The sequence below is a fragment of the Ischnura elegans genome, chromosome 1, assembly GCF_921293095.1.
Source record: "Ischnura elegans chromosome 1, ioIscEleg1.1, whole genome shotgun sequence".
NCBI lineage: Eukaryota > Metazoa > Arthropoda > Insecta > Odonata > Coenagrionidae > Ischnura > Ischnura elegans.
This window is the reverse complement of record NC_060246.1, coordinates 63687297-63706218: the sequence shown is the minus strand read 5'-3', so window position 1 is coordinate 63706218 and position 18922 is coordinate 63687297. Positions and strand designations below refer to the sequence as shown.

General features: G+C 39.2%; 1 protein-coding gene across 6 annotated transcripts in view; it reads left to right on the top strand.

Annotated features, from left to right (window-relative positions):
• Window positions 1-18922, top strand: part of LOC124162073 — a 127945-nt gene that overhangs the window by 45086 nt on the left and 63937 nt on the right. For all 6 annotated transcript variants that reach the window (XM_046538461.1, XM_046538434.1, XM_046538478.1 and 3 more), the window contains one exon: window positions 16721-16798. In XM_046538461.1, coding sequence (XP_046394417.1) covers window positions 16721-16798 — 78 coding nt within the window. The remainder of the gene's footprint in view (window positions 1-16720; window positions 16799-18922) is intronic.

Sequence of the window (18922 nt, the reverse complement as noted above, 5' to 3'; positions counted from 1 at the left end):
ATGGCATATTCTTGAGTCTATTCCGGTGGTAAACTGGACCCCTTTCGTATCTCTTGTGGCCTGCTGAAGGCTAGAGAACCTGAAGGTGGAAATACGAAGATAGGACCTCGTGCTAGAAATCAGTAAAATGAAGTGGCGTGGAGAAGACTTTTGGAGTGGAAATAACCTCTCCCACGGAAAAGTCGAATTTCCCTAAAGAATTGTGACGAACCATTTTAAGGTTATCAGCGCAAAATAAGGGCGATAAAGGCAAAGAGTGGAAATGTCCTTTTAGAAAAAGAAGGCAAAGTTAAAAGATGTAAAGAGTACCTGGAAGAGTTTTACAACGGAAGTAAACTCATGGCAAAAATAAACGAAGAGTAAAGTGAAGTAGAAAAGGATGACATGGGAGCCTGCATCTGAAAATCGGAATTTGGCGCATAAATGAAAGACATGCGAAGGAATCTGGAACGCATGATGTTCTTGGAGAGATAATTAAAAATGCAGGAGAGAGGACTTGAACCCAGCTATACAAAACCATCCATGAAATGTACTCATTATTAGGTATACCAAGTGACCTCGAGAAGGAAATTATCATTCCCATTTATCAAAAGAAGTGAGCAGAGAAGTTTGAAGATTTAGGACAATGAGCCTGACGACACGTGCGTCAAAGATGTTGACAAGGATCATCTACATGAGAATAGAACGAGGAACAGAAGAATTCCTGAATGAGAACCAATTCGGATTCAGGAAAAGCGAGGATGCAAGAGAAGCGAATGGAGAAGAAAAATCGACGATTATAGCATTTATCGGCATAGAATAGGCTTTTGACAGCGATGATTATTATTCAATCTGAAAGAAATTGAAGTGCTCTGCAACGAACGAAGAATTGTAAAAATTTTAATAAAAAAGTGGCTTTGATAAAAATTGGACTCGAATAAAGAGAAACAAGAATAAGGATATCATTGAGGCAAGGGTGTGCAACGTTTTTCCATTTTCAAAGCACTGAAGGAACAAGTGACTTTGTACGCAGTCACGCGCACGGGTGCAAAGTTAAATACACCAAAGGATGAAGTTCGCCATGAAAAAATATTTGACTTAGCCGGGATTCGAACCCGGATCTCCCGATTGCCGGTCAGGCGTGCTACCAGTTACACCACCAAGCCATCTTCTCAGAGCGAACTTCGGGATGGGTTTTACCGAACAAGATGTTGACGTCACAAGTCCACACTGTGGCACATGTGGCGAGGGTCGTGCTTACTAAGCCACTGTCGGGGAGAAAAACCCTTATTTTCCGCTGGTCTGCGGCGACGAATTTCAAAGCACTGAAGGAACAAGTGACTTTGTACGCAGTCACGCGCACGGGTGCAAAGTTAAATACACCAAAGGATGAAGTTCGCCATGAAAAAATATTTGACTTAGCCGGGATTCGAACCCGGATCTCCCGATTGCCGGTCAGGCGTGCTACCAGTTACACCACCAAGCCATCTTCTCAGAGCGAACTTCGGGATGGGTTTTACCGAACAAGATGTTGACGTCACAAGTCCACACTGTGGCACATGTGGCGAGGGTCGTGCTTACTAAGCCACTGTCGGGGAGAAAAACCCTTATTTTCCGCTGGTCTGCGGCGACGAATTTCAAAGCACTGAAGGAACAAGTGACTTTGTACGCAGTCACGCGCACGGGTGCAAAGTTAAATACACCAAAGGATGAAGTTCGCCATGAAAAAATATTTGACTTAGCCGGGATTCGAACCCGGATCTCCCGATTGCCGGTCAGGCGTGCTACCAGTTACACCACCAAGCCATCTTCTCAGAGCGAACTTCGGGATGGGTTTTACCGAACAAGATGTTGACGTCACAAGTCCACACTGTGGCACATGTGGCGAGGGTCGTGCTTACTAAGCCACTGTCGGGGAGAAAAACCCTTATTTTCCGCTGGTCTGCGGCGACGAATTTCAAAGCACTGAAGGAACAAGTGACTTTGTACGCAGTCACGCGCACGGGTGCAAAGTTAAATACACCAAAGGATGAAGTTCGCCATGAAAAAATATTTGACTTAGCCGGGATTCGAACCCGGATCTCCCGATTGCCGGTCAGGCGTGCTACCAGTTACACCACCAAGCCATCTTCTCAGAGCGAACTTCGGGATGGGTTTTACCGAACAAGATGTTGACGTCACAAGTCCACACTGTGGCACATGTGGCGAGGGTCGTGCTTACTAAGCCACTGTCGGGGAGAAAAACCCTTATTTTCCGCTGGTCTGCGGCGACGAATTTCAAAGCACTGAAGGAACAAGTGACTTTGTACGCAGTCACGCGCACGGGTGCAAAGTTAAATACACCAAAGGATGAAGTTCGCCATGAAAAAATATTTGACTTAGCCGGGATTCGAACCCGGATCTCCCGATTGCCGGTCAGGCGTGCTACCAGTTACACCACCAAGCCATCTTCTCAGAGCGAACTTCGGGATGGGTTTTACCGAACAAGATGTTGACGTCACAAGTCCACACTGTGGCACATGTGGCGAGGGTCGTGCTTACTAAGCCACTGTCGGGGAGAAAAACCCTTATTTTCCGCTGGTCTGCGGCGACGAGGCTTGGTGGTGTAACTGGTAGCACGCCTGACCGGCAATCGGGAGATCCGGGTTCGAATCCCGGCTAAGTCAAATATTTTTTCATGGCGAACTTCATCCTTTGGTGTATTTAACTTTGCACCCGTGCGCGTGACTGCGTACAAAGTCACTTGTTCCTTCAGTGCTTTGAAATTCGTCGCCGCAGACCAGCGGAAAATAAGGGTTTTTCTCCCCGACAGTGGCTTAGTAAGCACGACCCTCGCCACATGTGCCACAGTGTGGACTTGTGACGTCAACATCTTGTTCGGTAAAACCCATCCCGAAGTTCGCTCTGAGAAGATGGCTTGGTGGTGTAACTGGTAGCACGCCTGACCGGCAATCGGGAGATCCGGGTTCGAATCCCGGCTAAGTCAAATATTTTTTCATGGCGAACTTCATCCTTTGGTGTATTTAACTTTGCACCCGTGCGCGTGACTGCGTACAAAGTCACTTGTTCCTTCAGTGCTTTGAAATTCGTCGCCGCAGACCAGCGGAAAATAAGGGTTTTTCTCCCCGACAGTGGCTTAGTAAGCACGACCCTCGCCACATGTGCCACAGTGTGGACTTGTGACGTCAACATCTTGTTCGGTAAAACCCATCCCGAAGTTCGCTCTGAGAAGATGGCTTGGTGGTGTAACTGGTAGCACGCCTGACCGGCAATCGGGAGATCCGGGTTCGAATCCCGGCTAAGTCAAATATTTTTTCATGGCGAACTTCATCCTTTGGTGTATTTAACTTTGCACCCGTGCGCGTGACTGCGTACAAAGTCACTTGTTCCTTCAGTGCTTTGAAATTCGTCGCCGCAGACCAGCGGAAAATAAGGGTTTTTCTCCCCGACAGTGGCTTAGTAAGCACGACCCTCGCCACATGTGCCACAGTGTGGACTTGTGACGTCAACATCTTGTTCGGTAAAACCCATCCCGAAGTTCGCTCTGAGAAGATGGCTTGGTGGTGTAACTGGTAGCACGCCTGACCGGCAATCGGGAGATCCGGGTTCGAATCCCGGCTAAGTCAAATATTTTTTCATGGCGAACTTCATCCTTTGGTGTATTTTTCCATTTTGTTTAATTCTTACATCGATAAATCCATCAAATCAAAGAGAAGGTGTCCGGAGTCAATATCCGCAGAGTAAAAATTAGTATGTATAGTTTGACTGACTAAAAAGTTGTCATGAACGAAACAGAGAAGGATTTGAAGAATACAGTTATATAATATATGGAAAGGGTAATAACTAGATATCAGTTGAAAATCTTTAAAAAGAAAATTAAGATATCAGTATGCAGCAAAAGAGGAGAGACCAGGATAAATCATTCTAGGAAAACAATATTTTGAAGAGGTGAAAGAGTTTTGATTTTCTGTAGCCAAGTAACGAGCTTTGAACGAAGCAAGGAAGTAGTACTCAATGGAATAGCTTATGCGAAGAGAACAATCCACAAAACAATTTACTTACTGCTGAGAATACCAACATAAAGTATGGAAACAATAGGGTGGTTTCCTATTATTTTTTATTGCCCAAATCGAAAGATTATTACTCCTGGAGTACTTATTTCACGCTTTTAGATTTTTAAATTACCATATCTATTTTTCGCGATTTAATGAAAAGTGAACATTTTCAAGCAAGCGAAAACACGACAGCTAAGTATGAATACTGGGAAAAGCCCGTGTGACGTCATTCTGGTTCCAGCTGCCGCCGTGTTAGGACACCTTGGTGCGAGGCTATGGGCGCCGATACGATGCAGGCTGATTGCTGCCGAGCATGGCGGTAGAGTAGAGTACCCTGCTAGCAGGTAGCGACTACCAATACTACTAGCACTAGAACTATCAATGGAGTCATTTTGACTCCTCGCAATTTTTTTGACAAGCGTGAACTATTTTAATCACTTAGCCTTATTTTGTGTCAAAAATGAATAAAAGTCACGGAATTTCAGGTAAGAATTCAGAAAATTTTAGTCAGGGCTGAGAAATAAAAATCGCGAGGAGTCAAAATGACTCCGTCGGTAGTTTTAGTGTTAAATAAGGATTATTAGTAACCTATCAGACCAAGGAAACTTTCGGACCTTAGTCAATTTTAATAGGTGATTATTAAGAGATGTTGCCCTGAGCTCTGTGCCCCATGTATGCATTGGTAATCTCAGAAGATGTAAAACTCTTGACTACTCGTATAGCATCTAGGTCCCTGTGACGTCACCTGGAGTGGCATCGCATGAGCGCCAATCTGGCCTTTTTCAAATGAGGTTAAAGTTGACTATTAACATTCGTCTAAACTGGAGTTTTTAAAACCAAACAATTTGTATATTATGAATACACTAATGGTGGGTAACGAATCGCAATCAATGCCTTTCATTTTCTTTGATGAAGGAAACTACCCTATTCATCTGGTACTACAGATGGAGGACGTTTCTATACGGGAACGAGATATGGACGTTGATGACAGCAGAGAAGTTAAGATTGGAAGGGTTCCAAATATTTTGCTACCAAGGAATGGTGAAGGTTTACCCCGAGATTTTGTTAATCACCCCGCGTTACCCATTGTCTACAAGCCTTGCACCGACTGGCTCACTTGCTGCCGATCATCCGCGAATCTCGTCAATGTAAAAAATTATCGGTCGCTTCTAAACAATAAACTCCCGCCTTTAACTCTTCGAACGCCCCCTCACATTTTCTACGGCATACACAAATACTCCGGCATTCTCATTCAACAACTAGGGTGAAAATAATCAGCCATTTCCCCCATCTCGGCCGATGCTTGTCATCCCCCATTTCTCGGTCGGCTGCCCTTACTCGTGCAGTCTAGGCCGTATTCTGATTTCTAGCTCGATCGAAATTCAGTGGCCTACCGTCATATTTCTTCCCGTTCGCCTGAGTTCACAACCGCAGACCTCATTCAAAAAAATCGTTTTACCCATCCTTGCTGTAAGACTTACAACTTTATTCTTGACACCGTATTGCGGAGAAACTTTGTATTGAAAGTAAGTTAAAATTTCAGTACAGAATCTTGTTTTTAATGTAAAATAATATTGGAAAAAGTGCGGGAAATTTTGGAGAAAAAAAACATTACTTTTCATAAAATAGGAGAAACTATGCTTACGATTATGGCTTGTTGATTCTATTTGGAAATGGCTTTTGTTTTTTTTTCTTTTTGCTTCATGGACAAATGAGAAAACTGGTTCGATATACGTATGTGTATGCCCCTATGTATTTTTCTATATCCCTAGATTCGATCGCATTTGTCTACTCCATTCCCATCTGTATGCAATTATTTTCCGCGTCCCTCTCATCTTTAACTGCTTGTCCGTCGTGAACATTCCTCCTTACGTGGGGTCTGCCTACATTCACCCCTCGATATTGCGTGATCGTTTCCCCCTTCCGATTTTCCCTACTATACTGCCTCTTTATATCCGCCTCCTTATCAAGGTCTAATTCTTCCGCAGAGTGAAGGACGTGCCTTACAACGCGCCTTATTTTAACTGCATTGAACACAGACGCATAGCACTACTTCTTTAAATTGATGGAATGGGTTTGAAGCCGATTCATGTGAACGGTATCCTTCTCTCTGGAAATGCAGATAGTGCTTAAATTTCTGTTTGAATCGTACTTCCGACTTCGTTATTTTGTAATCTTCAGTTCAATAATATAATAATTTTCAATCATTCGGACTTAGGAATCCTCGCAACAAATTATCTGTAAGCCTGTATTTGGGTTCGGTACGTTCTTGGTTGGTTTCCTAATTGTATAGCTCAGAAACGTTCTTAAATGTCGTCAAATTCATCAAAGAAATCAGAGGAGATTTTTACACAAATTCGTTTTTTAAGTCCACCCCATTGCTTTAAGGACCAGTATTAATTGCTTTTATGTAAGTAACGTCGCGGAAAAGAACGTGTTTCGACTTCTGAACCAGTTATGCCCCCTGCGAATCCTCCGTTCACATTCGAGTCCGTGGAAATAAAATATATAATGTTTATATCATATTCATGTTTCTCATACTAGTTAATGAAAATATTACCTTTCTTTAATTTTACTTAAAAACAAGTGTTGAAGCGATATATCTAAAGAGGGTGAATGAAGTTTTTTTCCATGAATTCTATACTCTTTTTTTTATATTTATTCCTTTTTTCCTCCCTGGGGATTGTGGCATTGAATCGTAGAAAGCCACGAAAGTTCCAATTTTAAATTGTGACTTTTGAGATATAATCATGCCAGAAGATCCTTACCATTGTCTATTGTGGAGCTGCTGCTGAATACTGCTACTGAATGACGTTTTGAAGAAAGCTTTTTTTTACCTTTTCACTTTTTCATTTATTTTGTGCGAGATTTCCATGAAGGCAGTTTTATTTTTGCTTTAAGTATCCAAATATTATTCATTAGGTAGCGTTAGAATTATCTGAATCAGTGTTAACTGCTGGGAACATATGTAAAAAATCTATGATCAATTATTTATGCTCACCACATTACCCCCTTCATTTGCTTCTTTTTCCAGGCAGCGGCTTGCTCAACTTACCGTATGTTATACTATCCTAACTAGACGCGAAAAATGACTTTCTTTTCTGGGTCTTGGTTCTTCCCTCTTTTCGTGATAACTTAAGCTCGGGTTCATTCTTCTTGGCTTTCCCTTTTTGGACCTCCCTTTCTATTCCAGTTGCATCTTCCCAACAAAATCTCTCACTCCTTTTTACCGGAAAAATTTCTCTTCTTTCCCCAAACCATCTTTACCACTCGAATCTCGGTAAAGCCGTTATAGGACACACACTGACACCCAGCCTAATACCCGCATTTCACTTTCCATTTTTTGAATTAAGGCATTTTACTTCTCTGGTCCATTCTCTACCTTACGCAACCCTACGCTTTCTCTTTCATTCTACTCTCAGCCTTACTGTCCCATTAATAACACATAAGGCTGAAGGTTCTCCTATCAAATACGTCTCGCATCAGACCTGTTTTTTGAAAGGCTTAAGGTGCGCAAGAAGTCCAGAAGCGCTTATATTTTCATTAATGTATTGAGCGTATTGCACATGGAGTGAGTCAGTGTTTTTACAATTTAGGTTCTCACTTTCCCCTGCCCCTCTTCATCTAAAGTTATAGCCCTCTCATTTCACGTGAGGACAAAATGTTGAGGCATAGGCAAATGAAGTTAAGCCCGTCAAGAGCCGTAACTACAGATAGAAGGGAAATTGTACACAACTATGCGCAATTGCTAAAGAAGGAATGATTCTCATAAAAAATCGGTGACATAACTGGAGAGAAATTTTTACGCATATCGCGTGTGTTATGTGTCATAAATGATTAAAGTTTTTGCCTTCATTGTTTTTGGCCTGTCATTCCTTTGCACTATCCGACTCTATTCCAAGGCTAAGAATACCGTGGCTTTTCCTTCTCCCTTATTGCATTCCCGTAATATCACGCCCATATCTTGTATCTCCACCAGAAGAAGCGTTTCATCTCGTTAAAAAAGATAACGTCTTGAATGGAAAATTATCAGTTGGAAATTAAAAAAATCTTACTCGACTTTGAAACCAGTGCACTCTCGTCGGGCATGCTTGTACCTCGGCTATAATGCCCCAGTAATAGTGAACAGGCTGATATGGGTGCAACATTACCAGCGGACTGATCGCCCGATTATTGACTCTACTCGTGTGTTTTTTTTTTAATATTCAGACAAATATTCAGATTAAGTGTCTTCGCTCTCAGTGGTGTCACGGCAAAATTAGCAGTGCTGGAACGCACTCTCCTTAACTTTTTAATAATTGAAATATTGCACTGTTTGTTTTATAATACACGTTACGGCTGCACATATTAAAATGCATTTTTGTTTTGGTTACGAATGTATGTATTAGAAATTTTGAGGCACTATAGTTGATAAAAGTGTTATTTGACTATTATGTCTTTTCCTAAACAATGCCGGAACGGCGTTCCGGCGCGTTACGGCGACATGACACCACTGGTCGCTCTCGATTGTGTTTGGCTTGCGCGCTTCTTTCACTCCCTTCCTCAACCAATTGGGAAGAGCTCTAATCACCAGCAAATAACATCTTTACATTTATTTGCTTCTTCATTTTCAAATGCTCCTGAATGATATGATGAGAAAAGTTTTAGCAAACATGTGTGTACTGCTGTAACTACCTACCTACTCAGCTTGAAAGCACGATTTTGAGTGCTTTTATTATAAGTCCGAACGTTTTTTTTTATTAATTTAGGCGAAGGAATTAATATAAAACGAAGAAAAAGTACAACATAATCCAAAAACCTGGCCCTACTGCTATTAATAGTAGACCGGTCAACAATCCTAAGATTGGTTTGAGTTAGTCCTCGCCTGCCAAACCGTAGGTCGTGGGTTCGAATCCCGCTTGGGTAGGTGATCCCTACTTAGGGCATGGATGTTTGTGTTGTACTACGTTAATGTTGGAAATCTTCGTTGTAAAATGCCGTCATTAGCTGTTTACGGGGATGTTGATAATAAATAAATAACAGAATTCATTCACCTCTTCCAGATTATATTTCCCTATTTTAATGTTAATCTTGACTTCTTCTCTTCTGCTGCATACTAATAACTTAGTGCTTAATTTTATGTGATATCTACCCATTAACCTACCCACATTAGCCATAGTATTCCTCAAATCCTTCTCTGTCTCTGCTATGGCAGCTATATCATCGGCCAGTTTTTTCTCCATGGATACTCAGTCTCGAGGGCATTTCTTTGATTTTATCACCGTTACTTGGATTTTTACAAAATATGGATGATTCTCTTGTCGTTGTTAAGAACTAAAATGTATTTCAGGATTTCAAGCATAGTATTCCAATCCATGTTGTCAAATGCCTTCATTAAGTCCAAAAGTGCAGCAAACATGGGTTTGTTATCTTCAATTCTTGTCTCTATTAGCAGCATCCGCCAATAATGCTTGCTTTTTACCTTTGCTTTTTCTGAATCTAAATGTGTCCTCATCAAAGTACTCTTCTGATAGTCATTATATTTTGCGACAGATGATCGTCGTAGGTATATTCGATGCATGTGTTGTCGGAGTTATAATCCTAAAAAGTTCATTATTACCAGCTCATTTTGGGAATTGGGACTATAATGCTCCTCTCTAAGTGATTTGGTAACTTGTTGAAACATTTCACTTACGATTTTGTACTGCAGGTTCAACGTCTTTTCTCCTGCATTTTTCAATTATATCTGGTGGGATATTGACAATTCCAGAAGCTTTCTTCATTTGCAGGTCTCTTAATGCCCGATCAAATTCTGGTCTTAAGTCTCTTCAAGACACGCAGCGTCGCGGATACAAGAGCGGCATGCCGCTCCCGTCCTCTCCCCGCTCGTTTCTCCCCCTCCCACGCTTGGAATACACAAAATTCATCCCGCGTGTGCTGCTAGGAGGGCGTTCATCTTTGATAATGTTAATCGGAAGATGGTGGAAGGTAAAAAAGGATGCGTAGTGAGACGACTTGTCCCTTATTTGGCGCCTCGTCGGCGTTAAACAAATCGACGTTACCAACTTTTAGAGTGATGAAATATTTTTAGACCCGAAAACGCATGCAAGGAGCCTACGGCCTATGAAAAGACCTCTCTAGTAGCTATAAAGGTGTGCGAACTTTGGATATGCGCTTCTATTCCGGTATTGTCCGACAGATGTAACTCAATGGATTTTGGGTGAAGGCCGCTCGCGTCCTCTCCGCGCTCACCTCTCCCACATTCCAAATGCTCCAAAATTCACACCGAGTGCGTCTTTCTTCGTTAGTCTAACTAGTATTTGATGTTTCAGCATCGTCTGTGGAGGGACAATCACGAAAGAATTACTCTGTTATCTGCTTTGCAGTTTGTATTTCTCATGTTAGTGTCGTTCCTCGTCTTTCGCCGCTGTCAACAAAGTTGGGGTGACCTCTTTCACGGATCTTTCGACCGCATGTATAATAAAAGGAATATTCAACTTCAAAGTTGAACGTTTTTCAAACAATTTTTTAGAGGCGGCCGGCGGAAAATAGTTTCGTGTGAAAGTGGTCTTACGAATGAATCGTGTATATATTCAGTAATTCTTCGACAAACGAGCAAGATTCGTTCCGACAGCTTGTTCACAAGTTGATAAATCTATGAAAGGCATCGAACAGTATGGTTATCCTGCAGAATGCAACACTGCATTACAATCTTGCGTTAACTCAAGGTCGCTCAGTCATAGTGTCGCAGCACCGGCGTGTTGAGGAGTTTGTTGTTGAGGTTATAAGACTGTGACAATTAAGTATGCGAATAAGTTTGCAATTAAATTAACAATTTAAGCTGCATCGCATAATACAAAATATATGTTGAACTCACTCATAAGTTGCAACAAATTAACGGATGATGTCGTCAGAAGTTGGGGGAGTTTCACTATTGATCCTGATGCTATACTAAATATCTATGCAGTATGTAAACTGTGTTCCAAGCATATTTCGTGCACCCCATCAAGATCAACATCAACCACTACTGTTTTCAGTGAATAGGGTGGTTTCCTATTATTTTTTTATTGCTTAAATCGAAAGATTATTACTCCTGGAGTACGCATTTCACGCTTATAGATTTTTAAATGACGATATCTATTTTTCGCGATTAAATGAAAAGTGGAAAATTTCAAGCGCGCGAAAATGCGACGCTGAAGTAGGAATGATGGGAAAAAGTCCGTGCGACACATTTCTGGTTCCCCCTCCCGCCTTGTGAGGTGACCTTGATTGAGGCTCTGAGCGCTGATAGGACGCAGGATGCTAGCGGGTAGCTGAGTACCTTGCTGGCTGGTAGCACTTGGCTTAAAAAAGGTTTATTAATACCTTATCAAACGAAGAAAACTTTCCGACCTTAGCCAGTTTTAATAGGTGATTATTAAGACATGTTTCGATGTATTACGTATTTCACTCTTTTAGATTTTTAAATGACGAATTCTATTTTTCGGAATTTAATGAAAAGTGAACATTTTCAAGGAAGCGAAAACACGAAAGCTAAGTATAAATACTGGGAAAAGCCCGTGTGACGTCATTCTGGTTCCAGCTGCCGCCATGTTAGGACACCTTGGTGCGAGGCTATGGGCGCCGATACGATGCAGGCTTATCGCTGCCGAGCATGGCGGTAGAGTAGAGTACCCTGCTAGCAGGTAGCGCTTGGTTAAATAAGGATTATTAATAACCTATCAAACTGAGGAAACTTTCAGACCTTAGTCAATTTTAATAGGTGATTATTAAGAGATGTTTCCCTGAGCTCTGTGCCCCATGTATGCATTGGTAATCTCAGAAGATGTAAAACTCTTGACTACTCGTATAGCATCTAGGTCCCTGTGACGTCACCTGGAGTGGCATCGCATGGGCGCCAATCTGGCCTTTTTCAAATGAGGATAAAATTTGACCCTTGCCATTCGTCTAAACCGGTATTTCAAAAACCAAATAATTTGTGTATTATGAATACACTAATGGTGGGTAACGAATCGCAATCAATGCCTTTCGTTTTCTTAGATGAAGGAAACTACCCTATTCCTGTTCAGTACTGCAGGCAATATTTCTGCCAAAAAAGAATAGATTAAACTCAGATAGGGTAAAAATGTTGAATTTTTAAAATAAGAACCTGGAGAAAGAACCAGTGATTGCCTGAGGTAATGTGACATATTGATTAATCATGCATTCTTTAATAACATGTTATAAAAACTTTCCTATCTTGGCTAATAAAATTATGGAGATGATTTAAGTTTTTTTAAAGAGCTTTCCTGCTAATTTACATATTTAGTGGAAGCATTCTCATTCACTTCTTGTGGTTGTTCATTTAAATTTGCCAGTAATTCAGATAATAAGAGTTCATCCTTGGAACCGGGTATCGAGAACCGAGAACCGATGGGGGAGAACTGGACCAGCACCGAGAACCGAAAGAATTTAAGAACTGACTCATCCTCACTTGATGTAATTTTTTTTTAATAATGAGCGCTAGAAAAGTTAGGAATTGGGTAGGATTACACGTATAATTTCTATGAATGGCTTGTGCATTTTGAAGGTTAGGGATTTGCAAAAGAAGGTAACCGTAACCCGGCAGTGAAGGGTGCATAAAAACCCAGTGTCGGTTTTTAAAAAAAATTGTTTAAGACTGGCGACAAAGGGTCATACCTATCAACTGATTATTGAAAATTGATCTATTGTTTTCAATTTCTCTTGGTTTTTAATATTTTCTTCATGATTTAAGATTTCATGCTGATCATCGGCCTCGAGAAGCAGGTGTTGGAGTTAAAAGGCCTAGCTGGTAGAAAAGATTGGATAATAATCTGGCCTCAGAGTACTCGTGAAAGACCGGCAATAAAGAGTCTCTCTTTCCTTTTCATTAATTTCCTTATAAATCACATTATGGTTTACTTAAAAATAAAAAAAACAGGAAATATATTTACCTAATTTGGTAATCTAAAATATAAAATAGAACATTATTTCCCTATGCATTCGTTCACCGGCTGTCATTCACAGATGTATCCATTGTGCTCTAATACGCTTATGAATCAACTTGTATCATAATTGACTAAACGAAGCTCAACTCTTAGCAATTTGCGAAATGAAAGAATTTGATTCATACCATGTATTCCTCATCCTCCACAGTTCTATTCTTCCTTGATATATGCCGCGAAAATTATTCTCATCAGTGAAAATGGTGAAGTCCCGAAGAGCCTATTCTTTGCTCATCCATAGCTCATAAGTTCATGACTGGTTCTGAATTATCCCTGAAGTTGTTTGTGAACCACATGCTTTTTACTTCAGTTCTCTTTTCCGTTTTTCATGGGTCCCGGGTCCTGTTTCTATGATTGCCACTTCGAAGCTATGTCTATCTTCAATTTTCACATACTGGTAATTCTTGACATGGAGAAGTGGTAAGAGCGTTAGATTACTGTGATGAAGTCTCAGGTTTTTTTGCTAAATTTTTTGCTCATAAAAATCCATGACTTCTATGTATTGATTGTCATAGTTATTAATCATTACGTACTCATAGTTTATAAAGAATTTGAGTGTTTTTATACCAATATACAAATACAAGTTAAAGGTAGACCAACGAAAATTAGTATTTTAACATGCCTTTTCATATGCTTTTATATTGCTCGCTTTGCTCTGGTTTTTACGGTTCCATGATTCATGGTTACCACTCGAAAATTTGTGTCTTATCGTACATTAGCGTTCAATTGAATTAACGTGGTGACGTGGTGTGAGCGATGATTTACAAACTGGACCCAGGTTTTCATCTCAGGGTGCACAAATGTTTTCAAGAAACATTTTTTGTTTGAAACAAAACAAGAAACAAGCAAGGAAAGGTTTACTATAGATTACTAAAGGGAATAATAAGAATTGTGCTTATTAATTTGCTTATTAAAACTAAGTATTTAGATGGTCTTATGAAATTTATGCTAGCAACTACAACTAAAAACAATACAGGACTCCCATCGAATTGGAATACTAAAAAATGCTCTTGACCTAACGCGATGACGATATAAAGGCGTGTCACTACAAAAAGTGGTGAGATCTTTAGGCCCTCTAGGTTTTGCATTCACAATAGGGTATAATATTGACAAGTTTTCTTTTCCAGCCCACCGATTAATTGGTCAAATCCGTTCTGAGAGATTAGTTGGATCGTTGCATTTATTGAGAACCAGAGAACGCATTCAACAGGAAACACAAGTGAAGTAGCATATGATGATAATGAAGGCTATTTACGCTATATAACTTAATTAAGACATCATATAATGTCGCAAAAAATACCGATAATCACAAAATGTGCACACATCACAAAGGAGCAAATAAGTTTTCAAATCTGACAACACAACCGAGAAAACGAGGAGAGTGCCATGTAAATGAATTCTAGCAAGTAATTAAGATCATTATTAATGGAAAAAGTTATAAGTTTTTATTAATAAAACGTAATGTGTGACTCTTTTCACCAGTCTTTAAACTGTTCAGCAATGCTGACGCCGGGCTTTTATCTGCCTTTACCATCAGCTGACCTTCTTTTCTGAATCCCTTGCCTTTTAAATGTAGCCATTCTTAATAGGATAAGGCCACACTTAACTTTTATGTGACTCATCACAGTTGAAACAAGTAAATTATGCTGTTACAGCAAATTTAAATTTTATTTGAAATATATACAAAGAAATACAAAATGAGTGTACGACCTGATAAAAAATATGAGCATTGTTTATCCACATTGGGGACTCGATCTCATGATCACCACCATCGCAGTCGCACGTTTACTCCACTAGGCCACTGCAGCTGATTGCATTGGGAGTTTTATAATATGTAAAACATAAACCAACAGTGAAAACCTGCACAAGTGCACAGTAAATGCACACGAAATAATCATTAAATCCGACATAAGTGGAAACAAAATGATCAATTTGCAAGTAACATCTCCCTCTGAGTGAATATATCTTCACACGCAAACGAAACATTTTTGGTGGATGACCAAGGAAAACAAAAAGAGCAAGGGAAACTAAAATTTTTCGGAAAGCAGAAGTGGTGCCACAAACTTTGTCCTAAAACTTTTGAAAGTGACTGTACATATGTACTACTCCTGGATTGAGGGAATAATTATTTTTATTGAATATTAGAACTTCAAGTAATTTTGAAACAAGAAATTGTGTTCATTAAATGTCACAGTTCTCTCTTTGTTGGAAAATCACATTCCCCGGGTGCAGGGGTGGTCTGGGGTCATTGGGGGCCCTCAGCTGGGGCTCATGATGGTGCCCTCCTAACTGAAAGATTCAGGGGTCCTCTCTTGGAAAATATGTATTAGGAAATTGAAAGAGCTGGAAAGGATTTTGACGCTATTCTGACTCTTAAAAACTAGATTTAAAAAATTGGTACAAAATAGCAATTTCAACAGAAAAAATACTATGTATGTTAAAAATAACTGTTTTTAAAAAAACGGTCCATGAATATCTGGTTGATAAATTTTTTTATAGCATTAAAGAATACTTGGTGCCAAATTTGTCATACATACTTTCTTCTTTTGTAATTTATGTAAGATTTCTTGCATATTGACTTATCCAATGCATATACCAGTAGCCACTGTGTAATGTGTCTCTTGGATGAATAAATCTTATCTTATCTTATGAAAAGTGAGAATTTCACAGCTTGTAAAGTTTAATAACATCATGTGGTTGCGTTATCTATTTACGGGGTGTCCAGCAACAGGGAAAACTGGGAAAATTGGGAATTGTGCATGAATTTCTAGTCCCTTGTATTATGCATGAATTACTCATGAATTTTGCTCCAACCAGGAATTTCAAAATATTTTATTCCAAATTCATTTCGCATTTAATTTTGCCAGTTAAACACCATTTTCTCACCTAAAATGGGTTTTTTGTAATTTTGATTGCAGTATTTTAGTAGAATTTTTACACTGCATCGATACATGAAATGTCAGACAAGACAACAGAATCGAAATGTCTAGCACTCCTGTCTCAAGTAAGATTCAAAAACACGAAGAATAGAATGCCAGGAGACGTTAACATCTGCTTATGAGATCTAAGCAGCGTCTTGGCTTGCATTGAATAAATTTAAATTTTAAATACAATGTGTGCTAACTAACATATCCTTGTCCTTGTAAATACATGAATATAACATTATTTAAAAGTATTGAAGTAATTTTGGGTGTTTTAAAATTCTTATCTATCTCAGTAATCACATAAGACTAACCAGGAATTTTGTAAAATTTCCCTGGAAAACCGGAAATTATGCATGAATTTTTCTGCTTTGATTGGCTGGGCACCCTGATTTATTGAAATTTTTCCTTGAAACTGCACTGAAAAAAAAATACCTTTACGAATAACCTTTAAAAAAATGAGGTTCTCTTTGTCTCCTGATAGCTTTATTTTATTATATTCTAAATAATATTTTTACACTACGTTGTAAACGAAGAAACTAATGAAAACATAGAATTTTATTATTGCAAAGAAATCTTTGGTTCAAGTAATCAAAGTCATTTTTTAGTATACCTTTCATATTCCTTTCAAGATAGATGTAAGCTTTGTGGGGTCACCCTAAAGTCGGGGCTCTTGGTGATTGCCGACTAGCCAACCTGGGCGGACTACCCCTGCCTGAATTCGCGATTTCATTTCAATTCCTGTTATCATCTTTCTGACTGTAAATCCTTTATTTTACAGAGGGAGCCAGTGAAATTTGATATTCACATCAGGGGAGCTCCTCCTGAAATATTTCAACTAGTTCAAAGCATCAAAGATGTAAGTATATCTTATCTTTCTTCTACTTTGTTTTGTTTTCTTAAGCATAAGTCTTACTATTTAATAATCATATTTGACAATTCCTGTAGTTCTTTATGCCTATAAAAAGTTGTCTGTGGAACAACTGATATAAGTTTAACATGGAAAATATGTTGCTGATTGTCCTGTACAGGAGATGCACAATGAAAATTCATATCATTGTTGAGGATTAGATTTTTTTTGGAGAGCTCATTGTACAAGACTGCCATGAGTTGCAGGATAAGTAGCTTTCATACAGGTGCCAATGATTGAGGAATTGTGTTGATTGATGCTACACTAGCAATGCAGAATACAATCTATAAGTGTCCAAGAAAATTTTGGACTAAACTTTGCTGGCTCAAAGACTGAGACACATTTACCTCATGCGTGAGAGGTGAGAGTGGATCCTAGAAGTCAATGTGGCAGGTGTAGTGACGGCATGCTTACTGTCACCCTGTGTTAAAACATATATGTAGATGTTTTTCTTAAGGAACCTGACAGAATTGAGTTAATAGAGCTGTGGAGTATCCGAAGTTACTTAATCACCATATCTTCCTAATAGTGTTATTTCTATGACTGTAAGCATGTTCCTGGAACACATATCACTGAATTCAATTTTTTGGAATTGATAGTTTTTTTTGTCTGAGGATTTTCGCAGCTTCTTTTATCTATCTGATAAGTTCCTTTTGGGAAATGCTGCGTTGGTAACCTTTTCTGCTTAATGTTTCACTCCTCCTACTGGGAGCGTTTTCAAGAGAATACGAGGGAAACGTTCTCGTCCTTATCTTAGCCTTTCCTTTTGAGAGGGACGAGAGCGTTTCCCTCGCATTCTCTTGAAAACGCTCCAAGTAGGTGTGAAACGTCAAGCAGAAAATGTTACCAATGCAGCATTTCCCAAAAGAAACTTACCAGATAGATAAAAGAAAATCTTCAGCCAAAAAAGTATTAATTATTCCAAAATCAAAATGATCAATCATAGTGTTTTAAAATTTAACCATTGTCAATAATGATACCGATATAAAGTTATAATATCTCCATATGTCCATTTTAGTTGCAAACTAAAACTAACATTAATATTAACACGCTGTGCACGGATGGCGAGAATTCTCGTCATTTTTTTCGTGAACGTTCCGGATGGATGACGAAGATTCTCGTCATTTTGGCGCATCAACCTAAACAATTTTAAAGCGTACGATACGTATTTGTTAGTACGTTTTCAGTTGTTGTTCATTATTCATAATGAATTGATGCATCATAACGTTTGATTGGATAAAGTTATATTCTAAACATTAGCTTTTTAACCATGTTTGAACCAAAGGCATTACGCCCTATTAGGCACATATTTCCCAGAATCGGCATTCCTAGGAATTTAAATACCCTGGTACGCAAGGTGTTAATGTAAAATTTTCTTCACCTTGGAAATATTTATAAGATTCTTTTTGGTGTTAATTCGGCTGGAGGAGAGTGTCTATTTGATAACCATCAGTACATAATCTGTAATGCTCTATCATCACTGTTTGCAATTGATTATGTTGACATATATTCCCTTTATATTTATGCACGGTATCCTTTTCAATGTAATACATTTGTGAAATGTGGGTGAATCTTTTTTTTTTCACCTCTTTCTCCATATTCCTAGATCATCACAGTACTGTTTCATTATGGATTTATTCAGTGTATTTGCTCCTTTAAGCTAATATCGGGCCTAAATATTGGTTAAACTAATCATATTGTCCACGATTTGTCAGTAATCTGGAGCATTTGTGTTTCTAGTGAAATTGGTAATCACGTCTCAGAATGCTTGTCTTGCTGTATACATATTATGTATGTTCATGGTGTTTGTTCCCCGAAAGACATAAATTCATCAATATTTGTAATAGGAAGACATTTTCTGGTACAGATGCTAAAGATTATCCTCACTGATGGTGGCATTCATGTTGGCATGGCTTGTAATTGACAGGCAAGGGCTAGTGGGAAAAGAGGAAGGAGAATTTGTATTCATGGTTTTGGGTAGAATGAAAGGCAATAAGCCTCATTGTGAGTTGAAAAGGGAAGTAAAAAACAGATAGGAAGATATTCCATGGTGAAAAGTAAAATGCTGCATGT